At 52.1% G+C, this 22,326-nt stretch overlaps 1 protein-coding gene across 4 annotated transcripts in view; it reads right to left on the bottom strand.

Annotated features, from left to right (window-relative positions):
- Window positions 1–537: 537 nt before the first annotated feature.
- The window catches only part of ABCC1 (ATP binding cassette subfamily C member 1 (ABCC1 blood group)), a gene marked incomplete at both ends in the record, with an annotated part of 103,022 nt that continues 81,233 nt past the window's right edge, over window positions 538–22,326 (bottom strand). For 2 of the 4 annotated variants that reach the window (XM_084248919.1, XM_084248916.1), the window contains 12 exons: window positions 538–646; window positions 1,130–1,324; window positions 1,461–1,627; window positions 2,287–2,445; window positions 3,715–3,861; window positions 6,528–6,629; window positions 7,214–7,340; window positions 8,683–8,882; window positions 12,896–13,206; window positions 15,206–15,413; window positions 16,001–16,136; window positions 16,849–16,933. In XM_084248919.1, the coding sequence (XP_084105045.1) occupies window positions 538–646; window positions 1,130–1,324; window positions 1,461–1,627; window positions 2,287–2,445; window positions 3,715–3,861; window positions 6,528–6,629; window positions 7,214–7,340; window positions 8,683–8,882; window positions 12,896–13,206; window positions 15,206–15,413; window positions 16,001–16,136; window positions 16,849–16,933 (1,946 nt within the window). The remainder of the gene's footprint in view (window positions 647–1,129; window positions 1,325–1,460; window positions 1,628–2,286; window positions 2,446–3,714; window positions 3,862–6,527; window positions 6,630–7,213; window positions 7,341–8,682; window positions 8,883–12,895; window positions 13,207–15,205; window positions 15,414–16,000; window positions 16,137–16,848; window positions 16,934–22,326) is intronic. The other 2 variants (XM_084248918.1, XM_084248917.1) reach the window with 2 other exon arrangements.

Genomic DNA, 22,326 nt, shown 5'->3' on the forward strand with positions numbered 1-22,326 from the left:
CGCCCGTGAGCCTGCAGACACTGCCCGGGGGAGGGTGGTCTTCACCAGGCCCCTCACCTCCACACTGCAGCCCGAGGAAATAAAGCTCCGGGTGGGGATAGTCAGACAAGGATGGGAGAAGCGCTGATGGGGGCTGGGGAGCCTCTCGAAGGCTTCGGCTGGAGAGATCTGAGGCAGTTGGCTGGATTTGGTCACTGGGATATTTTACGCAACCAATTCCTCTGGAAGTCGGCTGCCGTAACCTGGTCAGAGAGCACCGAGCACACGGCACACCTCCCCAGGGACGAGGACACGTGTGCTTGTGGGAACAGCAGAGGCGGGGGGGGGGTGTTTTGAGTGGGCTGCGTCTCTGTGTCTCTCTGCTTCTTGCAGCTAATTCAAGGCAGAGGGCCAGATGGTGGCTGTGTTGTGAGTGTTTTGGTGTTTGGTTTTGGTTTTGGTTTCTGTACTGGAGGTTTGGGTGGCCTGGTGCTGGCTCATCCCTGGACGCTGGCGTGCTGGCCCTGCAGTTCCGACCAGATGCACCAGCTCTGGGGCTCACACCAAGCCGGCATCTTTGGCCATGCTGTAGAAGAGACCTCTCTGCTGCAGGAGCTCAGTGGGGGTGCCATACTCCCGAATTTCTCCTTTGTCCAGGACGATCACCCTGTGAAGGGAGTAAAGGGATGCAGATATGAGGGGCAAGGGAGGGTCTGTTGGCACCTCATACCCCCAGGAATCTACCTAAGCAAGTCACTGCATTGGGCCAGGCCCCTAACTCCTGCCAGGACTGTTGCGGCCAATCCTCAATCCCTAGTTCTAGTCCATATCAAAGCCTTGTTGTGTTCACTGTCTCTCTCCATCTCTCACACCCCCAGGTCCCATTAAATTATATGGTCCCTGTGCAGGTGCCTTGTCTGACAGGCCCCAGGGCCTGCAACAGGGCCAGGACCGCAGTGGGCACGCCACACCTATGTGCCTACCAGCGGATGACTGAGCTATGTCGAAATAACCCAGGACTACCCGGATAGAGAGAGATTCCACCAATTGGGGCTGTCCCCGGGCCTAAGGCTGGTATTGAACAAATGACCACATTAATGGGCAACAGGATGGACCCCAAGTTCCGGGGCTTCCATGCCAGGGGCAGCACCTCGTGTAGTCCATGATGGTGTTGAGCCGGTGAGCGATGGTGAGGACCGTGCAGTTCTCAAACTGTGTCCGGATAGCGGACTGAATGAGGTTGTCCATTTCCAGGTCCACCGCTGCTGTGGCCTCGTCCAACACCAGGATCTTCGTCTTCCTCAGCAGGGCGCGGGCCAGGCACACGAGCTGGCGCTGCCCGACGCTGCAGCGGGAGAAAGAGACAAGGAGGCGATGTCAGGACTCATAGGCTGAGACAGCCGGTCTGCGGCAGAGCTGGGACTCGAGTCCAGGCCTGATACAGGGGAGGTAGCTCCACCGGGGCTACGACCCATGCCCACCTCAGGTTCTCCCCGCCTTCTGCACACTCGTGGTTCAGCTTATCCGGAAGGGTGGACACGAAGTCTTTCAGGTGAGCCAGCTCCAGCGAGGTCCAGACGTCCTCGTCCGAGTACTGGTTGAACGGGTCCAAGTTCATGCGGAGGGAACCCGAAAACAAAATGGGGTCCTGTGCAGAGAGGACAGCAAACAGCATGTGAGGCTCACATCATGTGAGACACGCGTCAGAAAGGAAATTCTTGCCAGAACTGCTGAAGATGGGACTCCGGGGTTTCTCAGAATTACTATTTCTGGAGATGTTAGTCATGGAAAAAAAAAAAAAAAAAAGTCTGGAAAAACCCTGAGCTAAGTAAATTAAGAGGTTTTTGTTTGCACAGGATTTTTTTCCCCCCAGGGCGTTCAATAGGCAAACAAGCGGAGAAGCTTCCAGCATGGGCAATCTCTCACTGTAAAGTACGAGGCCTCCTCCCTGTGCCCTGCCTCCAGCAGAATCTCAAAACAAATTTTAGGGAAAAATCACACCAAAAGGCAACACATTAGGGGATCACCACCTCCGGGAAGCAGGCTAGAAAAGTGTTTCCTGCCTGGCTCTCGGGAGACCAGAGATGCTCGTCCTGACCTACAGCCAGCAGGGAAGCGTCTCACAGCCGCCCAGAAGCTGCCCGACAGGGTGGCAGGAGAGACGGAATGACACCTGGTTAGTCCCCACTGACATTTCTGTGCTAAAAGGAGATTCAGTGGAGAACAACACAGCAGAATTTCATTAATTACAACAATGTAAGAGTTTGTGTGTGTCCTGGAAATGCACAGGCACCCCCGGGTCCCCACCTGCGGGATGATGGTGATCTTGAAGCGGAGGTCGTGCAGGCCGATCTTGGCGATGTTGATGCCGTCGATAATAATCTCGCCTTTGGCAGACTCCTTGATCCTGAACAAGCCCAGGGTCAGGGAGGATTTCCCAGCTCCTGTCCGGCCTACGATACCAACCTGCGGAAGGGGTGGGCCCAGGATAAGGTGCACATGCTGGAATCTGGCGGTTACCACCTGCTCCCTAGAGCTCTCATTCCAGGTCTCTGCCCCAGAGCAGTTCAGTCATCTGGTCGACCCAACTCCACCATGACTTCTACCTACCAGCTTCCCAGTGACACCACTGTAGGGACTGTTTTGGCCAAGAGTCAAGAATGACTCCCTTCTCTTGATCAGCTCTTTTTATAAATTAAACTTAGACAAAACTCTTTAATAAACTGGTTGAGCACTCCCAAAAGAGAGGCATCAGGCAGAAGGGATTTTCAAAAAATCCTACTATTTTCAACTTAAGACACTACTAAGCAATAACTGGGCATCTTCCTCACCCTGTCACCCAGTCCTCTGGTGGTGACTTTCCCATTCCAAGCTGTTAAAATAGCTCGAAGATTCAGGCTGATCCCCCTGGACACTCCTCTCTTCCCCCTCCCTGCTGAGGTCCAAGGTTATGCATATGACCTGGTCTCCACTTTTCCTCTGTTGAGGGATCTGGGCTCCCTAGTTAATGGCCAGTGTCCGCACTCCTGCCCACCAGTGACCACTCTGTGCAAGAGGCAGCTTCCTCCAGGCTCTACCACAGCTGCTGCCACAATCTAGTGCGATGACATAAAGTCTCAGTGAGAAGGTCATCCACTCTGTCCTTCCCCCCTCCTTGCAAGTTAGTGAAATTATCTCACAGGAATGGAATATTCTGAACTCGTAGTAAGGATGGTTTAACAAAGCCTTATGGTCAGAGACGAAAACGAGCCTCGTCCCCTGGCAAAGGGCCAGAAGACTCTTGCTCTGATTCCTGAGGAGAAGATAAAGGTCTCAGGGCAAGGATGTCTTCCAGGAACAGCTGGGGCCTGGGGGCACGTTCCAAAATTCTGACAATTTCACAAGTCCCTTGAGCCATCCCTGGCATGATGGTAACATCTTTCTATTCTCAATCCTCTAACTGGAATGGCACCGAGAGCCAAGAGGCTCAACACTGAGCGAGGAGGGATGGGGTGATCTGGGAGGCTCACGTCGTGTCTATGAGGAGCCGGGTGGAGACCCAGCATGGCTGGATGTTCTGATCTTTCAAGAAAACTTTGGATTTTTATATCCAAAGTCCCAACAAGCCCCTCCAAAAAAGGCTCTCCACTCCCTGGCACAGGGTCAGGACTAAGGGTGAAGTGATGTGGCTGGTTGCACCTGCCTGACAGCTCATGGACCTGACTGTGAAGGAGCAGGGGGACAACGTGCACCCACCTTCTCTCCACCATCAATCGTGACGTTGATGTTCTTGAGAACAAAGTCCAGGTCCTCTCGGTAGCGCAGGCCATAGTCCCGGAATTCTACCCGGCCCACCTGGGGCCAGGTGCTGGGGGGAGCCATCTCCTGGATTCGCCATGGAGCCTGAAATCACAGGGGGCAGTGGGGAGGGGAGGGAGAGTAAGGACTCTGACGTCCACCTTACGTGCCGGGGCTCTGTGAGTGGTCCCTGACACCCCCGCTGCCTTCTCGCTTCTTTGCTCCCCACACTGTCCTCCAGCGACTCCGGGCCTTTGCGCTGGCGACTTCTGCCTGACTCACTCTTCCCCAAGCTAGCACGTGCCTGCTCCTCACATCCTGGGGCCTCGGTCAGTCCAGACCTCCCTCCCAGCTGTGTCCTGCTCCTCCACTTCCCACCTTCTGACATTCTAAATGCACATCTGTGTATGCTGCCACCAGTGCCCACTGCAACAGTCATTCCACGAGGAATTCATGGGCAAATGAATGAGTGGTCTCCTCAAGACAGACCCAGGGTAAAGGTGAGAGAACCTGCCAACCTTCCAGGTCTGGAGGGCGTCAGCCATAACAGCAGCGGACCCTAAGAGCTCACTCCTCACCTCATTGATCGTCACTACGATCCTATGAGCACAGGGTCAGCCCTTTACCACCCCCAGGTCGCACACAGGAAAAGATGCAGCAAGGCAATGCCACCGGCCAGGGCAGCGCAGCCCCCACTTCAGGTGTGCTTCGTAGCTCAGCTCAGCCTTTCTCAAGGTCTAGGACTAGTCCAGGGCTGGATGTGGGGGCTGCAGCCCCAGAGAATTTGCGGGGTGGGCGCCAGGGGGTGGGTGCACGCAGACTCCGAGCCTGGCTGCAGTGTGGTGGGCACCTTTCCGGGTCAGCACGCGGCAAAAACTTGACCCTCGTTTCGGAAGCTCTCAAATACCAGAGCTGTGGTTGAGTGCTTCAAGGGAGAGGGCACTGTGTGACGAGCGGTGCTGGATTATCTCCTCTGAGTGTCATGCACCCCAAGAGCCAGAAGCTGCTGTCACATGGAGATGTGAAGCTGCCTCGGCCTCCAGTGTGGGTAAGGAGCAAAGGGGCTCCCACGGGACCACCGGCAGGTCCCACCTTAGCTTAAAAGGAAAAAAAAAATTAGGGCAGAGATGTGCATGGGTCTGAGGTAAGAGAAGTGTGTGAACACGCACAGGAAGGGCCTGGGGAGACTAGAGACTGTCCTTGGAGACAGTGAGAAGACTTTCACTCCTGCTCATAAAGTCCTTGATCAATCTTCTTTCAACAATCTTCTTTCCCTTCTGCAACTACATGTACACAAATGCTGTAAGAGCACAGGACTGCAGAGAAGGGGGTGGGTTGCGACCTTTCTATAGAAACAAATAAATACATATTTTTAGCTGTGGGAGGACTCTGGGGATCTTTGGCTCGCATTTTTCATATATGCTTTCATTCTAAAAATATAAAATTAATTGAAATTTTTTTTTAAAAATTGTGAAGTTCATACTTGAAATGGATAAACTGCAGGATGTGTGAAGTCTATCTCAAAAGTTACAATAAAAAAGAAATTCAATGCCGAGTACAGGCCTCCTGGGGCAATTCACTCTTGTTTAGCCAGGGGGCGCTCACACCATTCTGGATAATGCTCTCCCATGCACTGGGGCCTGGTTCAAGAGCACTCAAGGACTGGGCAGAGGGGCGCTCCATAAATCCCTACGCAGAGCTTAAGTGGGGCCGCTCATTTCCAGGGGGCATTTCCTTGGGAGCCAGGAGGGCACAATGGCACAGCGCCCAATCCTGGGTTGTCATTTAGTAAGTTGTGTGATGCTGGCAAGTAACTTAACCTCTCTGTGCCTCAGCTTCCTCAACTATAAAATGGGGGTAATGGCAACAATGTGAGTTATAAGGCATTCAGTGAACTGTTTCATGTAGGATGTTAAGGTCAAGGCCAACCGCCACAAGGACACAACATGAGTCCCTGCTATCACCGGGACGGGGATGTCTCCAGGCACTGGTGTGGCATAGGGACTGTCACTTATTCCTGGTGGTGGTTTGCAGGCAGAATGAGGCAGCTTCGAGGGGCCATGTGGCACTGAAGCAGAGACATGGGTCCTACTGGGCTCAAGTCACATGAGCACACTTTTAGCTCAAGCCTAAAAGGTATACTTTTCCTCCACTGTAAAACGGGGCCTTGGGCTAACCACACGGTTTTCCAAACTTTGGTCAAGTCCTTGTCAGTCTCTTGATTCCTGAAATCTCCATGTGCTGATTCTCTTGTTATTACTGACTTTTAATCAGCTTGCTGGTACTTAATGTTAAGCTTACTCAAAGAAGAAATTAGTCTCATTTTCCATAACAGAAACCCCCATAAACGTACTGGACAAATAACAGAAGACTTGTTTTAGAGAGAGGTTGCCTGTTGAAGGCTCTGAGCCTGAGGGCTACTTGAGTCTGCTGAAGGGCGTTCAAGTGCTAGTGAGCACCAAGCCAAGGCGCTGTCTGTGATGGCATCTAAAGGCATGCAGGCGAGTTAGAAGAGGGACAACTTCCTCGCCACTGTTCAAATGTCCTGACGGCACAGTCATTTTGTATCTGGGCATCCCCAATCTTGGGGAGAGCCGGGATAATGAAACTACTTTCTCTCCCTAAAACCAGTGATTCTAAGCAGGTGCTGCTGTGTGAAATCCAACTGATCCTTCCAATCGGAGGCAGAGGATAGACATGGTATGGCTCAGAGCATTCTTGGGAGTAAAGCAACACTGAAGATCAAGGCCAAGAGGTCAGGCTCGCTTTACCTCCTTCTCAGTTTCTGAATACTCCTTGAGTCTCTCCACGGCCACTATGTTGGTCTCCATCTCAGAAGACATCCGAACAAGCCAGTTCAAGTACGTCGTGATCTGGAAGTGAAAGAGTCACAGGAAGTGCTAGTGTGAGTGTGAGTTACTGTATTTTAATGAGGGAATTATGATTTGTGAAACTCTTCAGATAAGAAAGGTGCAGAGGACAGCAACCCCACTTTGCAGTCATCACCCAGACTTGCTACACTCCATCTCTTAAGCAAACTCCACATTTCAAAATGACCCATGGGCGACACAAGTAATCAGAAAGGAAATCGGAAAGTGTCTGAGCCTGATGACCACGGGAAAACATAATGTGTCAAGAGTTGGGAGATGCAGCCAAAGCAGAACTGAAGAGGGCCATTTATAGCATTACAAGCATTTCTCATTGATGGAGGCATCACAGGCTATTAAGTATTAAGGACTTTCCTTGATTGACAGGAGAACCCCAGCCACATGTCTAACTTCTCTCCTGCGCCAGTCACTCACTGAGCTCTAGACCTGCTCCCCAAACTCCACTTGGCCCCTTTCCTCTCCACCCTCCCACAGGGATTCAAAGTAGGGATTCAAAGCAAGGGATCCTAGCACTTCACTAGTTCTCCCGTTGAAAAATCAAACAACCAAGAAAGAGCTTGCCCCCTTACCTGCAAAGAGTAGGACACCGAGAGGCCCACCAGGCCTGGACTGAGGCTGTCCCGGGAGATCATGGCAAACAGGGCCGCAAACAGGACAATGCAGTTGCCCACACACTCCAGCCGCACCGCAAGCCACCTGCACAGAGACACAGAGGCAGATGAAGGGCAGACAGATGAACATGAACATGGACACGGACACACACACACACACACACACATACACACACACACACACCCCACACACACACACCCCCAGGCTGAGCTTTTCAGATTGGCTTCTGGTTCAGGGTGTGGGGGGACAGGGAGCACTTGGCGAACTGAAATGACTTCCCAGCCCTGTTCAGTGAATGCGCGGGAAGGAGGCCCAAAGGGGTATGGTTTCAGTAATTCCTTCTACATTTGGCAACCCCAGGGATTAAGAGTTCTGAAGCAATCTTCCCAGGAATCTGAGGCTTGCCCTTCCTAACAACCAACTTTTCTCACTGAAACCTTTAGGATAAACCCACATATGCATTTTTTAACAAGAGGTCCCAGGAAATTCCTAAATACTGAAAGTCTTCAACTGGAAGAGGCTTTAAAATAATCTCCTCTTGGCAGGAGAGAAGTGGGGGAGTGAGAACTAAACTACTATTTGAGATGGAGCCATGATAGTCCCGACCCAGCTCACCCTGTTTCAGCAACTACCTTACTGAATCTTTTGCAATGCAAACAGATGACTTCATTGGTTTAGAGCTAACTTTCTAGAGCATTCACAATGCCATTTTCATGCTTTACAATGTAAAGCCTCACAGGGGATTGGTATCATCAACCCTAAAAATCCACGTGGCTGGTTTTCTTGAATGGAAGCTACTCCGCCACAAGGAACCCCTAGCAATTCTGCAAGGGCAGGCAAGGGCCCCAGTAATTCAGTCTCCCCCACATTGAGTCTCATACTAAGGTCACCTCCAGGGTGCTATTACCCCCTCCTCCAGGTTTTCTAGTCCATCTCTCCAAAAATGTGTCAGGATGCAAGCAAGACAGGACAATATTTGGGGGTTAACTGAGACACTTTCCCAATTTCAGTCAATTAGCAAATTTTTGCCCACTCCCCCCGCCTGCCCGTTTTGATTAATGCTATGCAACTATTCTTGATCCCTTAAAGGACAATCCCACAGGGTTCAACCTAATACTAGGAAACTGCTTTCAACTTCATTCCATGGGGGGGTGCTAGGCCCTTGGCTGAGAATTACCTGACTCCAGAAGGACTCAGCCCTGCACCGAAGGCCCCCAGAGCTACGCGCTTACAGGGCTCCTGCCTACCTGTCAAGGTCACCTGTGCTTCCTCTCGCCAGGTCTCGCCCTCCTCTCTGGGAAGGACTAAGTCTGGCTTCACACCCTCTTCCAGGAAGAAGGCCCATAGAAGAAATCAGGGCAGAGGGACGAGGCGCTAGGAGTAAGGAGTAAGAAGGCCTCCTGAGCCCTTGGGCCTAGATGCCCACCTGTTGGCCACGATGCTGGGGTAATAGGCCTTCTGGTTCTCGTCCACCTTCAGGTCACTCTGGCGGATGAAGCGCTCCTGCTCCTCAAAGGCACGGATGACACTGACCCCCAGCAGGGTCTCGTTGAAGTGGGAGTAAACCGGGGAGCGGCTGACCGACTCGAGACGCTTCAGCTGCCGGGAGGAGGCCACGTAGAACCTCTGGGGGGTGAAGAACGGAGGGGGTTGGCGGGGCTCCCTCATCCCATTCTCCTCCCAGCACTGTGCTGGAGTTGAAATGTGGGCCCTCTCCTGGTGAACTGCAGGCACAGACGCGGGGCAACAGCAGCACCATGGCCATAGCTAATTCGTGGCCAACACTCGCGCACAGCCCAGCCCCCAGCCACAGTCACAGGCACTAGAAGGTGTTATGAGCTCGCTGGATCCTCACAATACACCTACAAGATGCGTATTCCAATTTTCAGGACAGCTGAGCGAAAGCACAAAGGAGCTGAACCTCCGCCTAGGGTCATGTGGCCGGGGAGTAGAGGGAGCTGGGACTCGAACCAGCAGTCTGGCCACAGGGCCACCTTCTGCTCTGACCACTTCTGGGAAGACATTGGCCTTACGGTTTTATGGCTCCAGCCTTGAGGCTCTAGGTGCAACCAGACCTCAGTTCAAACCTGACTCCACCTGTCCCTGGGTGCAAAGACCACATCTGCTCTGCTCCATCCCCACCAGGGTACTCAGCCAGCGCCAGGCTCACACAGCCACTTGACAAACACTCGTTGGAACAAAAGCAAATCACGAATCACCCACTGGAAGCTTCAAGGAGCCGTGAATGGACACTGGCTGGCCACCTGAGGTTACACGGGTTTTCTGGGTCTCCATTTCTTCAGCTGTGCAAAGTAACTGATGAGATGGGCCTCCCTGCCCCAGGCGCGCTAGACAGCGGACAGGAGGCTGGCTTGGAAGTGGCAGTTGGACAATGAACAAGGGCTGGTCAGGACACAACCTCCCTGCCTCCTGCCCTGCCTCACACCCTGGGTCCTTCGGGGGCAGAGGCCTGCCACAGAACATAAGGGGTGGCTCTAATCTCTGATGGGGCCCCAGAGGACGGCAGCTTCTTCAATGAACTGCGGCTCACACAGTAACCTGAACCCACAGTTGGCTAGCCATCTGGGGCCCCAGAAACTCGGGCTGCTAACCCAGGGACCATGCCAACCTGGGCAGTCACTCAGCAGCTGCCTGGCAATTCCCTGAAGGTGGGTCAGATGACATGGCTCCTCCAGGACTCCTGCGCCTTGAATGAAGCCCAGGCTTCACCGGCCACCCCACCTCCCTCGACTGATCAACTCTCACGAGCTTTCTTGGTAAACACACAGAGAGCTGACTCACATGGCACAGCAGACCTCTCCTGCTCCCCTCAGCAGTATATTTCAGTAGATCCGCCTGTTCTGCTCCCCACTCCATCTCTGGTGAATCCTCTCACCCCCATCCCCCTGCACCACTGGCCTACACCCCAGTTCTTCTACACATAAGTAAAATCTTTAAAAAAAAAAAAAGTTAAAATAAGAATGTATACAAAATAAAAAAAAATTGGGGGGATATAGAAGATCAAATAAAAATGACATTAAGTTAATGATCCTAAGGAATATCAGTGCGTTTTCCAAAAAGAAAGGGCGGGTATGCCCACGCCCATACATACAGATATCTAAGAGCCTCTTTGAAAGCCACTCTTCATTTATTTATAGGAATCGAATTGGTTTTATTAAATGGTTCAGGGATTAGGCCGCATCCCCCAAGGCAAGCAGAAAGGTACTTTTCCATGGAGATGGAACCATTCACAGGGAAGGGCACTAAGTCTTAACAGCTCGACTAATATTACACTGATCTGTACTGGCATCACCCGACCACAATCTAGAACATTCCCAGCACCCCAGAAAACCCCCCTTCTCGCCTCTACTGACTTTTATCAGCTCATCACACATTCCTGGTTGTGAACTTCATTTAAATGGAGACACACACTTTGGGCTCAGTGTCCGCCTTCTTCGTTCAACAGTTTGTGGTTCATCGAACCACAGTGTGTGTCAGCAGTTCACTTGCTTTATTGCTGAGTCATCGCTAATGTTAAATACGTCAGCACGTAGTCACCCACTCCCTTACAGCGGGTGTTTGGGCTGTCTCTAGTTTGAGGCTATATGAATCAAGAGACTAAGAATGTTTTAGCGTGCCCTAGCCCCACTTTTTTTTTTCTGTATATATTCTCTCATGTCTTTCCCATACACACTAAGGGGTTATATTTAACTAAAATATATTTAACTAAAAACCCTTAAAACAATGAACTCTCCCATAACCCCAGCTCTTAGAAAGGTAACATTTTCCTTTTTCTGCAAGACTCCCTTTGCAATTCTGCTCCCTCACCTTCTGCATTTCATCTTAGTTCTAATGACATGGTCCTTGGCTAAACTTCATTCCTTTGTTGTTTAGAAATAAAATGGCTGGGGCTACAGTGTCTTCCTAATTACCTTGTTAAGGGTACCTAAGGTCATGGCCATGGCATGTTATTTAAGCACCAGGGACAGATATTCAAGCTCCCCTGAATGCAGCATTTAGCCTGTTTTGTTCTTGTGAATTGGGTCCTCCAGGAAAATTTTCAGTCATGGTATGGACACAGATAACATTTTTGACAAACACAGCCAGATGACTTTCCCAAGGAACTGATGCCAATTAAAAGAATGTCCGATGGGCTCTAGGAACTGGACCTGCTCTCTCTGACTCCACCTTTGTCTACACTCACTAAACACTGGGCCAAGTGTGGTGCATTCTGGGGGTTGACTGAGTACACCAAGACTTTCTGCACCCCATATGGACGGGTCAGTGTGATCTGAAATACAAAGTACTTTGTGGTTTCTGATTCTTGTTTTGCATTGCAGTCATTATGCTCTGTTGGAGGTGGCCACCCTGCGTAGTGAGCAGAAGGGCCTTGACCCGAGTCTCTAAGGCATGTGAAAACACATGCGTCTCGGAGGAAAACCTCTGGGTGACAGGACTTGGTGTTGAGAGCCTGGAAGTGAACTGCGTACATCTCCACAGTTTGAGAACAACAAAATAATGAGTGAACTTCCCAGGCTCTGGCTAGGAGGCGATAAGATTATGTGTGTGAGAACTAACCACCTGGTACCCTACTGTCTGAAGTAAATAGATAATAGTAAGAAAATAGACTAATCACAATACATGTTATCATTATGTGGTATGCTTTGATGTTACACCTGCTGCAATTAAAATAGTATATAATGAGCACTAAGACAATAAAGATTTGCTGCATGCTGGACATGACAGTCCCCCATGTCTGATTTCCTTCACCGTCGCGTCCCAGGTTCGGACTCACTAGAAGTCCACAAAGCTCCCATCTGAACAAGTCTCCCCCACTCACAAATGTGCTACAGCTAACCTTTTAAGGGCAAGAAGGAACAGTACAGCACAAAGGTTACCCACACAAGCTTTGGGGTCAGAGAGGTGAACTCACACTCCCAGGTTCAACATCTTCATCTAGCTATCAATTGGAGACATGATCTATGCGGGAATAAGATCTATTCGGGAATAACCTAAGAAACCACAGTTGATGCTGACTCAGCTATCATATTTTCCCATGCCCTGTTCCCCTTCCTCAGTCTTGTTTTCTGAAATACAGTTGTGATGGCTGGAGATCCAGTAGCCGTCTTGGACCATCAGACCCACTCAAGAATGGAAGGCTTAATGCAAAGATCAGAGGAAAAAAAGCAATGAAGGCTCCTGGGATATTAAAGAACTCATGGAGCTGCCACATCAACCCTGAATGGCCTGCCTCTAAATTTCTATTATGAAGAAGAAAACTAAATGTCTATCTTGGGTAAGCTGCTGTTATTCATGTCCCTATGATCTGCAGGGCAGGGGACTAGGACATAAAACATTTCATATTTAAAGAAATATGACTAATAAAGGTTTCTTTTCAAACAAAGCTTACTTTTCCTTTCATAAAATATAGTTACTAAAACAACCATTAGGAAAAAAAGGACACTGGATTATCGCAAGCTAAAAATAATCAGTGTAGGGATCCTAAACTGATAAAACAAACCCAACCCTCTCCCAGCAAACCCTCAACAGCTCCACTCAGGGGAAATAATGAGTGAAGTGAGTCTTCTGTCACATGGAGGCACAGCACACACTCCTGGACACCAGACCCTACCTCTTACCTGGACGAAGAAGTACATGAGGCCCAGGGGCGGGATGACAACTGCAATCATGGGCGTGGCCAGCAGGATGATGATGCAGGCGCCGATGACGTTGAACAGAGAGCCCATGAACATCTTGATGACCTGCGGGATCATCGAGTCCACCGTGTCCATCTCCTTGGAGAAGCGGTTCACCAGGTTACCACTGGGGGTCCGCTCGAAGAAGCTCATGGGTGAACGGAGGACATTATTCAGCAGGTCCAGGTGCAGGTGGCGGGAGGCGAAGATCCCCCCAATGGACACTGCCATGGAGTAGCCAAACACCGCAACACCTGCAAACACTCTCTGGTTAATTCCACAGTGGAAGATGGGCCAAGCTGGGGGCAGGGATGAGGGGTGATGGGGCCATGTGAACAAAACGGGGCTAGACCCCCATCTTCTAATGGCAATCATGGAAACAGTGGTGGCTGTTCTTTATTGTGCTTGTACTATGTGCTAGAATTTTCTAGGTATCCAAACCTTTCTACCACTCTGGGTAAGTTCTATCACTACCCAGTTTACAGTCGAGGAAGCTCAGAGGGGCAGATTCCTCTGCACTCTTCTAGCCAGGGCCCAGGCAGCCTGGGCCGGGTCCTGCTCTCCATCTGCCTGCCACAGTCCCTGAGACCAGTGCTGCACAGCAGAGTTTGCTGTGACAATGGAAATGTTCTGCCCCTGTGCCTTCCTGTATGTGGCCACCAGCCACATACGGCAATAGAGCATCTGTAAGGTGGCTAGTGCCACTGAGTAACTGCTTATTAAATATAAATAATAAGCCACTGCTTATTAAATATAAATGGCCACCACTGACAAGTGGCACCATATGGACAGCACAGCTCTGCTCTAGAATAGACCCCACTGCTGTGGGGGTCCAGGTGAACATTGCACCCTTTCTGTATGCACCCTTCCTTTAAGTATACTTTGGAGACTACCATACCTTGCCCTGTGAGCAGAGAGTCTAAAAAAGTTAAGAAATCCACGTCTGCTCCTCTGTTTTCGTTTTCCAAAGTCACCCCCTGAAGATCATGAGACAGCTGTGCTCCTGCTAACGACCCACACTGGGATGTCCATTCTTTGCAGAGATTTCATGGGGAATGAGAAGCACCTTAATCAAGGAATCAAGCATCTTAATCAAGAGGTGGGGACTAAAACAATAGGCTCTAGAGCCAACACTGCCAAATCCTGCCATTTACCAGTTATGGGACCTTCCACCAGGCACTAAACTTCTAGGCACCTCGGTTTCCCCATCTGGAAAATGGGATGGTATCTTGCAGCCCTGCTGGAGGTAAAGGACCTGCAGGCAATGTGCTTGGTGCACAGGCAGTGCCCACAGACATCAAACGCATACAGTGATACACGCCAGTGCATCCTAGACACCAAACACACGTGAGCATGTGTGCAGGGGAACACGGAGTTATGAGCACGTGAACACACAGCTCATGTCCTGTGAAGCATGGTGGGGAAGAGTGTGGGTCCCTGATCAGACTGCCTCATTGAATGCCAACTCTGCCGTGCAAGCTGTGTAACTGTGGGCAACTCACTTAACCTCTCTGGGCTTCAGTTTCTGCATCTTTAAAATGTGCAAAACATGAACTCCTACCTCCTGCGATTGCTGCAAAGTTAAAACACCTAAAACTGTTTCTGGACAGGATGAGGCACCAAGCTGGTGCTCAGGACACAGCAGCTATTCCTGTTAACGCTGCACATGAGGGACTTCACAGGCACATGGCAGGGTTTTTCAGCCTTTTGACTAGCAGAGGTCATCTATTGCCGTGGGGGTGGCGCTGTGCAATGCAGAATGTTTAGCAATGTCCCCTAGCTGCCCGCAGCACCCACCTCAGCTTGTGATGACTGAAAGCATCTGCAGACATTGCTAAATGTCCCTGGGGGCAGTGCTGGACCTACTAGTGTGAACTAAGTCCCAGCCTCAGACATCAGGGAGAAGTCCACAAATGAGACGTCACAGAAGCCCCATCACCCAACGGAGAGAGGGTCCTTGCTCACTAACGTGCCAGGCAACCTGTTTCTCAGTGTTCCTCATCTGTAAAATGGGTGCACTGGGTCCGCCTCCCCTGCCCCCTTATCTCTGGGGGCTACATGAAACACAGTATTCATTCCACACACATCTGAATGTTTACCACATCATGGGTATCATTCATGTGAGTTAGGCTCGGTTTGGGGGACCCCTAAAGCCCTGACAAGTGGGGAGACCCAATTCGGTCATGAGACCCAGAACCGGTTCCAAGTGCCCCAAGCAGGTGGACGGGGAGGCCACAGAGGGGAGGTCCCCACCTTGCGAAATGCCCAGGGCTCCAAACACGCTCAGCCGGACTTTAGTGTGCTGCTGGGTCCCATTGACGATGGGGTCGTCAGTCCAGAGGCTGAGCCAATAGTGCGAGGCCAGGGCGGCCACGTGGTTGCACAAGAAAAGGAAGATGCTGAGAAAGGAGATGAACAGTCCGATTGCCTTCATGTAGTCCCAGTACACGGAGAGCTTGACCTGGACACCGGAAGAGGAGGTGGTGTATAGGACGCACCCCGCCCAGGGACTCCCACAGCGCCCACCCCACCAGGGCCCCCAATCCTTGCCCACACCTGTCACCCCCACCCAATTCTGCCATAAGGAAGCAGCAGGAAAGTCAAGGCCTCTGTCCTCGTGGAGTCGAGTGGCTCTTCTCAAATCAGAGCTCAGGCAACAAACGTGCCACTTCTGAGCTGCCGCCTGGAATGGCTGGGGCAGCCTGGACGGGCTTGGACAGGCAGAGTTCGAGACCGCCTCCCCACTGACCAAATCACAAGGGCTGAGAGCAGTGACAAAGATTTTTTTCTGACTGTGTCTTTTTTCTATGTCATTTAGCCTGTGTCTGTGGCAGCCCGAAGCCACGTCGTGTGGTGGGGAGCCCTCGCTGGGACCGCCCTGTCCTGCTCCAGGAGGCAGGGACTGCAAATGCTCACCCTGGAGTCCCACCAAAGGGCTCAAGCCCTCACCTGCCGCTCCACGGCTGCAACCCTGGGCATCACCCAGGCTCATTTAAACATTTAAAAAGCGCCCTGCAGAGGGCCCTCGTTTTGGAAGGCGGCCCTCACCTGGCCTGTCTGAGCCTTGTCCGCCTCCATCAGCTTCCAGGTCTCCTCCTTCTTGGCCCCATCCTTCTGCAGCTCGGACGTGCTGTTGTGGTGCCGGGTGACATCCCCGCTGTAGGAGGAGGAGTTGCTGAGCTGTCTGGGGAAAGCCAGGCAGAGGGTGTCAGGTGGAGGCCTCGGGAAGGCTGGAGGCCCTCACCAAGCACCCAGCAGTGCAGTCTTCTGCATTTACCCAGAGAGAGGAGGGTTTGTTCCAGGGCCCACAGAAGATCTGCTCCTTCAAGGAGATATTAAGAGCATTTCTTGCTCCCCGGGTCACCGGCTTTACAGAGACCATTACAGATGAGCACACACCACATGGCTCAGCACGTAAGCATCTCCCAGAGGCAGCCCCTTTCCCAGGGACTTGTGAGCTTGGGGAACAAAGTGTGTATGCATACATGTGTGTATGTTCCCTCTCTGTGTGCTGTGTCCTCTGTGTATGTGTGCACGTGTGTGAATGTATGTCTCTATGTGTCTGTGTGTGTGTGTGCGTGTGTGTGTTGTTGGGCAGATCCACACCATGTAGGGAACTTGAGAGCCAGACATGCAGACAGAGGGCTGAACCATGAGGCCAGCATGAGACGTGCCACTTGGCAGGAACAGGGCCTTGAAGCTCTGCCAAGTGAGGTTCCCAAGAATTCCGGAGGGAGGCAGAGAGCCATTGCCATCTGTGACCCCGGGGAGCTGAAGGCCTTCAGGGTGGGTTGAACCTGGCTGCTATTACCTGGTAACCTGCTCTGATCCCCCAGGCAGGGGACACACCCAGAGCTGGGGGAATCCTTAGGACGAGGCCTCCCTCCCTGCCTCACCTCTGCAGCTGCTTCCCAGTGGTATCCGTCACCAGCATGCCATTCTCCATTTGCTTTGCCTCCTTCCCTGGACCACTGATGCCTGCTGACACGGCCAAAGAGAGAGAAAGGGGAATCATGGTTTCAAGAGCCAGACACCAAAGCCAAGATGAGGATAACTGGTCCCTTTTGGGAGGAGATAGCAGATAACCCGACCACCAGGAAGCTCAAGGCCAGTCAAGGTCAGATTTGCTGGGAGCATGCGCAGGCTCCTGGCTGCGGTGCAGGAGCTCTCTGGAGCGAGCTCCCTTGGGGAGATCCATTTTGAGGGCCCCATCAGTGGAGCACACGGGGCTCGAGCCTAACTCACGTGCCAGCTGCAGAGGGTGAAACCCAGCTCAGGCGATGACATGTCTGTGAAGTGAGCTCGGGCGCTAGGGCCAGGGTGAAGGGAATTATGTAGGGGAAAAAGCAGGTGGTCCCCAGGCACCCTACGCAGGGATAACTAACAACCAGATCTGACAAGGGCATTAGCCAACAGGAGGTGTCTCAGAGCCTCCCCAGCAGGGACAGGAGTTAACCCTTTGGTGACCAGATCACAGGAGATCCAGATGGTCCAGGGCAGGGGGCACCTGCGGCAGGGGCTGTGCCCAGCCATAAGGAAGCATTTCAGTATTTCAATGACTAGGCTACCCCAGCCAGGAATCTACCCTGACCCCAGCGAGTGTTTACCAGCACCAGGGCCGTAACCTCAACCACGAAGGTGGCAGTATTTATTGGCGCTGGCTGCTGTACTGTGTTGACATATATTATCACCTTCAATATCCCCAGCATCTCAGGGCCACGTTATCATTAGTCCCACTCTGCACTCATGTCCTCAGTCTTTGCCTTCATGAGAGAGAGAAGCAGAAGGAGGGCTCCTTCTGAGGGTGACCCCAGGAGAGAAGTCAGGAAACACAGCTGGGGTGACCCGGGGAACATGCTGATGAAACAAGGTTTAAAGCAGAAGCAAGGAGGAGCCACGGGAGGAACAGAAGGCTGAAGGGGCTGGGGTGGGCCCACGGCTGGGCCGACCAGAGGAGCTCCGAGCTGCTGATTCTCTATCTCAGCTGGGAACCAGTGACCTGGGGACGCCCAGACCTAGCGCTGGCCACTACCGTGACTCTGTCGGGAAGGCCGGGCCCCCATGCTGAAAGCAGTCAGGTAACCGGTGGATGACAGACAGGAGGTGTTCCCTAACTTCCCAGCTGTGTTTCCCAGGAGGTGTGGGCAACACTCAGGTAGGAGCTCAGGATGTGGGAGACATCACTGTCCACCTGCATTTTTAAACGTATTTCACAGGTGATTCTGAGGCTCAGCCAGGACTGAGAATCACTGCTTTAAACACTTCCTGTAATGTCCGCATCCTTCTATTATTAACTAAAAAAAACAAGCAAAAAAAACCACTAAACCAAACAAACAAAGAAAAAGTGATACAAACAAAACTCTCCATGCAGCCAGGGCTCATGCACATGAAAAGCACTAGGAAGCTGGGCCTAGCCTTGACCTTCTTTTCTCTGATGCTTAAAAACACTCCCAAGACACCTGTCCCATGAGTGGGTACCCCAGAGAGCCCCTCTGTCTCTCTGGGGGCCCCAGCCTTCTCCTGCTGCTCACTCAGCACAAGCCCCCCACAGTGGCCTCATGTGGCGGCTCTCTCTCCTCCACCCAGCAGCCCCCAGGGCCATGTGCCAACTGGGGAAGTTGGAAAATTCTTCCCTGCAAGGGGAGAGCTGAGTCCTAGGAGGGTAACATGAAGATGGGGTGCCCACACCCCTCTTCCTAGTCTTAGCAAATGCTTCTGCCAGGGCTCTCCAGGCTCCCCTAAGCCCAGGGGAAACCTAACCAAGATGGCCCATGAGAACCCCTTCCCCTGGAATCTGGCCAGACAAGGACCAAAGACAGTCCAGTCCGTCTGCCCTAAAGGGATCTGACTCCCTGAGTTCCCCTGTCCTGAGTCTGTGTATCCAGTTCTGGCTTAGATTTCTGAGCTCCCTGGTATCCTCCTGGTAAACAGCCTTGTGTTCTAAGTGGCCAGGGTGGGCTTCTGTGGTTCCCAAAGACTCCTGTCTGGACCCCCAGCCACACACTGCTGGGTGTGGAAGGTAGGATGGGAGGGTCCCTCCAGCACCACCTGATGCCTTTACGTGGTTGGAGGGAGACAGGGCAGCCTTGCCCGCTGGAATCCTGCCAGACCACATCTAGTTCCTGGCCTCCCAAGTTTACCCCATCCAGGGCCCAAACCCCTGCACAGGTCTCACCTGCGCCCAGGAGATATGGGTGCTACTGTAATAATCAGACTCTTGCCATTGATCGCCTGTCATCCTCCACCCGCTGCGTGCCAGCATTTTTGCTATCAGGACCTCTTTTGAGTATGCTGGTCACAGTAAATTTGTCTCTGAGACAGTGAAGTTTAGCCGAGGTCACCCAACTGACAAGAGAGAGCTGGAAACTCAAACTGAATCCCCCAGGGCCGACCACAAAGCCTGGCACAGAGCAGGTGCCCCTGAAATGCTGGCTAACCAACAGAAGAGGGTGGAAAGGCAGGCACTCAAGGCTCCCTTCCCAGGCATGCACAGTCCGCCTAGAGTCTTGTTCTATAAGCAAGGCTAGTTCTAACCCAGGTGCCACTGACCTTCGTCCTCCTGGTCCACCACTTTGCCACCTGGGAATTCACAAGATCCAAAAAAGTGTTCAGAACCAGGACAAAACATGCCCCTTTTCCAAGCTCCAAGTTAAATAACCAAAGGGAAAGGATGGGATGGCTTCTCTTAAGGGGGAGAGGGAGGGTTGGCTATGGGGCCTGCTGCATCTGTGCCTCAGTCACCCCAGCCAGCCCCTGGATCCTTGGCAAATGCTCTGCATGAGACCAGCCCCTTTCTCAGAAAGTCATTAACTCTTAAGTGTTTGAAGAGAAATAGAGCTAGGAAAATGCAGGCCTGCCTTCTGTCTCGACACCCGCTTCCAGAACAGCAGAAGGAAGGGAAGAAGGAATTGCAGTGGGTGGACAAGGCAGCTGGGACACAGCATGGGCCTCGGTTCCAGTCCTTAGCCTCCAGCCCAAGGACAAACGTTACCCACGAGATGGGGTTGGGTTCCCTGGAGCTTAACTCTAAGCCGGCTAGACAAGGACTGGAGAAAAGGGGGAGAGGAGGTAACCTGGTGCAGCTATCCCCTTGGGCCCTCCCAGGATGTCACCCCTTCTCAGGGGTCTCATAGGCCCCTCCCCCAAGAGGTTCAACATCGTGCTGTCCTTGATTATTGCACGTTTGTCTCCTCCATCAGACTGTGAGTTCTTGAGATCAGAGATTAGGTCTTATCCACCACCCTATTTTTAGCATATGGTGCTCAGCTGGCCACGTGGGATTGCACAGGATGTGCACTGCACAGTTCCAAACAGCAGCTTAAGTACCAGGTGTCCCCAGGCACACTGCAGGTGCTCAGGACACACCTGCCAGGCAGATAGACAGATACCAAGTGAACAGTCCAGAAGACAAACAGAGCTGACCTTCCACTGCTGGGGGGTTGGAGGGGACAGACTGGATCCTACCACAAAGCTGGTCTCTAAACCAGCCTGGAGAGAAACGGGTACAACCGGGGTACGTTTTCTCCTCATCTCGGGGATTTGTGCTGTGGTGCATGAGTCCAAAGCCCACAGACCTATCAGATGCTCTCACATGGCGCGGCTGAAACAACCAAGGTGTGGTTCATTCACTGACGTATCTGAGGCATTTACTGAATGTCTACTCTGTGCCATGCACTGTTCTCAGCCCTGGGGGCACAGAGGTGACCAAAGTGCCCTCTTGGAGCTAACTCCCAAGGGGGAGAGAGAGCAACAATAAACAAATTAGCAGATCCAGAATTCACTGCCAGGCAGTCCTAACTGTTAAAAGGAGAGTAAGGCTGGGTGAGGGGAAGACAGTGACAGGCAGGGGAGAGGAAATGCTATAAAAGACTAATTTTCTTTTAAGCAAAGACACAAAAGATATAATTCAATGCATGTTCTAAGTGCTTCCAAGGACCAGATGTGGGCTGTGAGGCTGACCCACCAGCCACCACCTGCCCTTGAGCCACAGGAGTGCTGCCTGGGCTGGGCGTTCAGCCTGCCAGGGGCCCGTAACGTTGGTACCTAGAGGCTCCCTGCTTTTTCTCAAGACGGTTCTGGAACTCTGCTTGGGTGAGGGCCAGCAGGCAAGCCTCCCTTGAGGGAAGAATCCACGTCGCTGCTTTACAGTCAACGCCTCATTTTTTGACCAAAAACGGAATTGATCAGCTGTATCACCCAACCCGAAAGTTCTTCATACTCAAAAGAGGAAAAAATCTGGCCACTGAGGGCAGCCGAAAGGAATGTGCTGTCTGAGGGACGGGCTCTCCAGCAGCTGCTCAGCGCTGGGGACGGGTTTCTGTCATGTGGGGAGGCGCTTGTGACCCGCGTTAAGACAAAGAGGAAGGGGAGGAGGATGAAGAGCATCCTGCGTGGCATCCTACTTTGGTCGGGGAAGAAGGCTAAGGAGAGAGCAGGAGGCGGAAGAGAGGTCAAACTCCAACTTGGGTGGGGGGCAACCCCTAGGGGTGGGAGACAGCAGGACGCTCCTTCTGCTGGTTCTCGGCACTTCCCTGCAGTTCGCAACTGTTTGCAAGGAGCTCGTGGTGATTTAACAATTAGTAAGGGAAAATGGGCAACACACTGAAAAAAGGGAAAAAAATAGTTACAAGGTTCACACACGCACACGCACACGCATGCACACGCACAGGACGGCTCGAGCGAGGTTCCGAAAAGCAGCCGTGTTGTAGGAACTGGGTCTTGCCCCCCAGGTGACCAGGGGACAACCTGGCAGAGAAGAGCCCAAATACACGGGGTTCTCACCCTGGGCCCTGCTGACCTTGTGAGCTGACATTTCTCTGCTCTTGGCGGGCAGAGGGGCATCCTGTGTACTGCAGGGCATGAAATAGCATCTCTCATCCTCCCCCGCCCCCGCTGTGACACCCACAACTACTGTCTCCAGATGTGGCCGAACGACCCCGGGGCACGAAGACTCCCTGATGGAAATGCTGATCTAGGGTTTAGTCCTACAAAATGTAACCAGAGTCAATAAAAATGATCTCCGCCTTCTAGATACGAAGCTTAACGAGTCAATTTGTAAAGTTCCTTGCCACCAAAAAAAAATTGCTTCCTATTCCTAGAAATCTTAGAGTGAACATCCCGCACGAGGGGCCAGTGACCCCCACTTCAAGCTCAGTTCTTATTATATCTCTCCTTTCCCATCCTTCAGAGAAAGATGCCCCTCCCCACATCATTCACTCTCCCTGTCCTGCCAAAAAGGACCACATTCCTCCGTCAAGGACAGAATTTGCCCTTAGGGAGGGGCCCAACACGTGGTTACAACAAACTCCAAGTCACCGGCACTTTTAGTCGCTAGACCTGCACAAGACAAGAGCCTGATGCCAGGCCTTACCCGA

The sequence above is a fragment of the Talpa europaea genome (genome assembly GCF_964194135.1).
Source record: "Talpa europaea genome assembly, chromosome: 12".
Classification (NCBI taxonomy): Eukaryota; Metazoa; Chordata; class Mammalia; order Eulipotyphla; family Talpidae; genus Talpa; species Talpa europaea.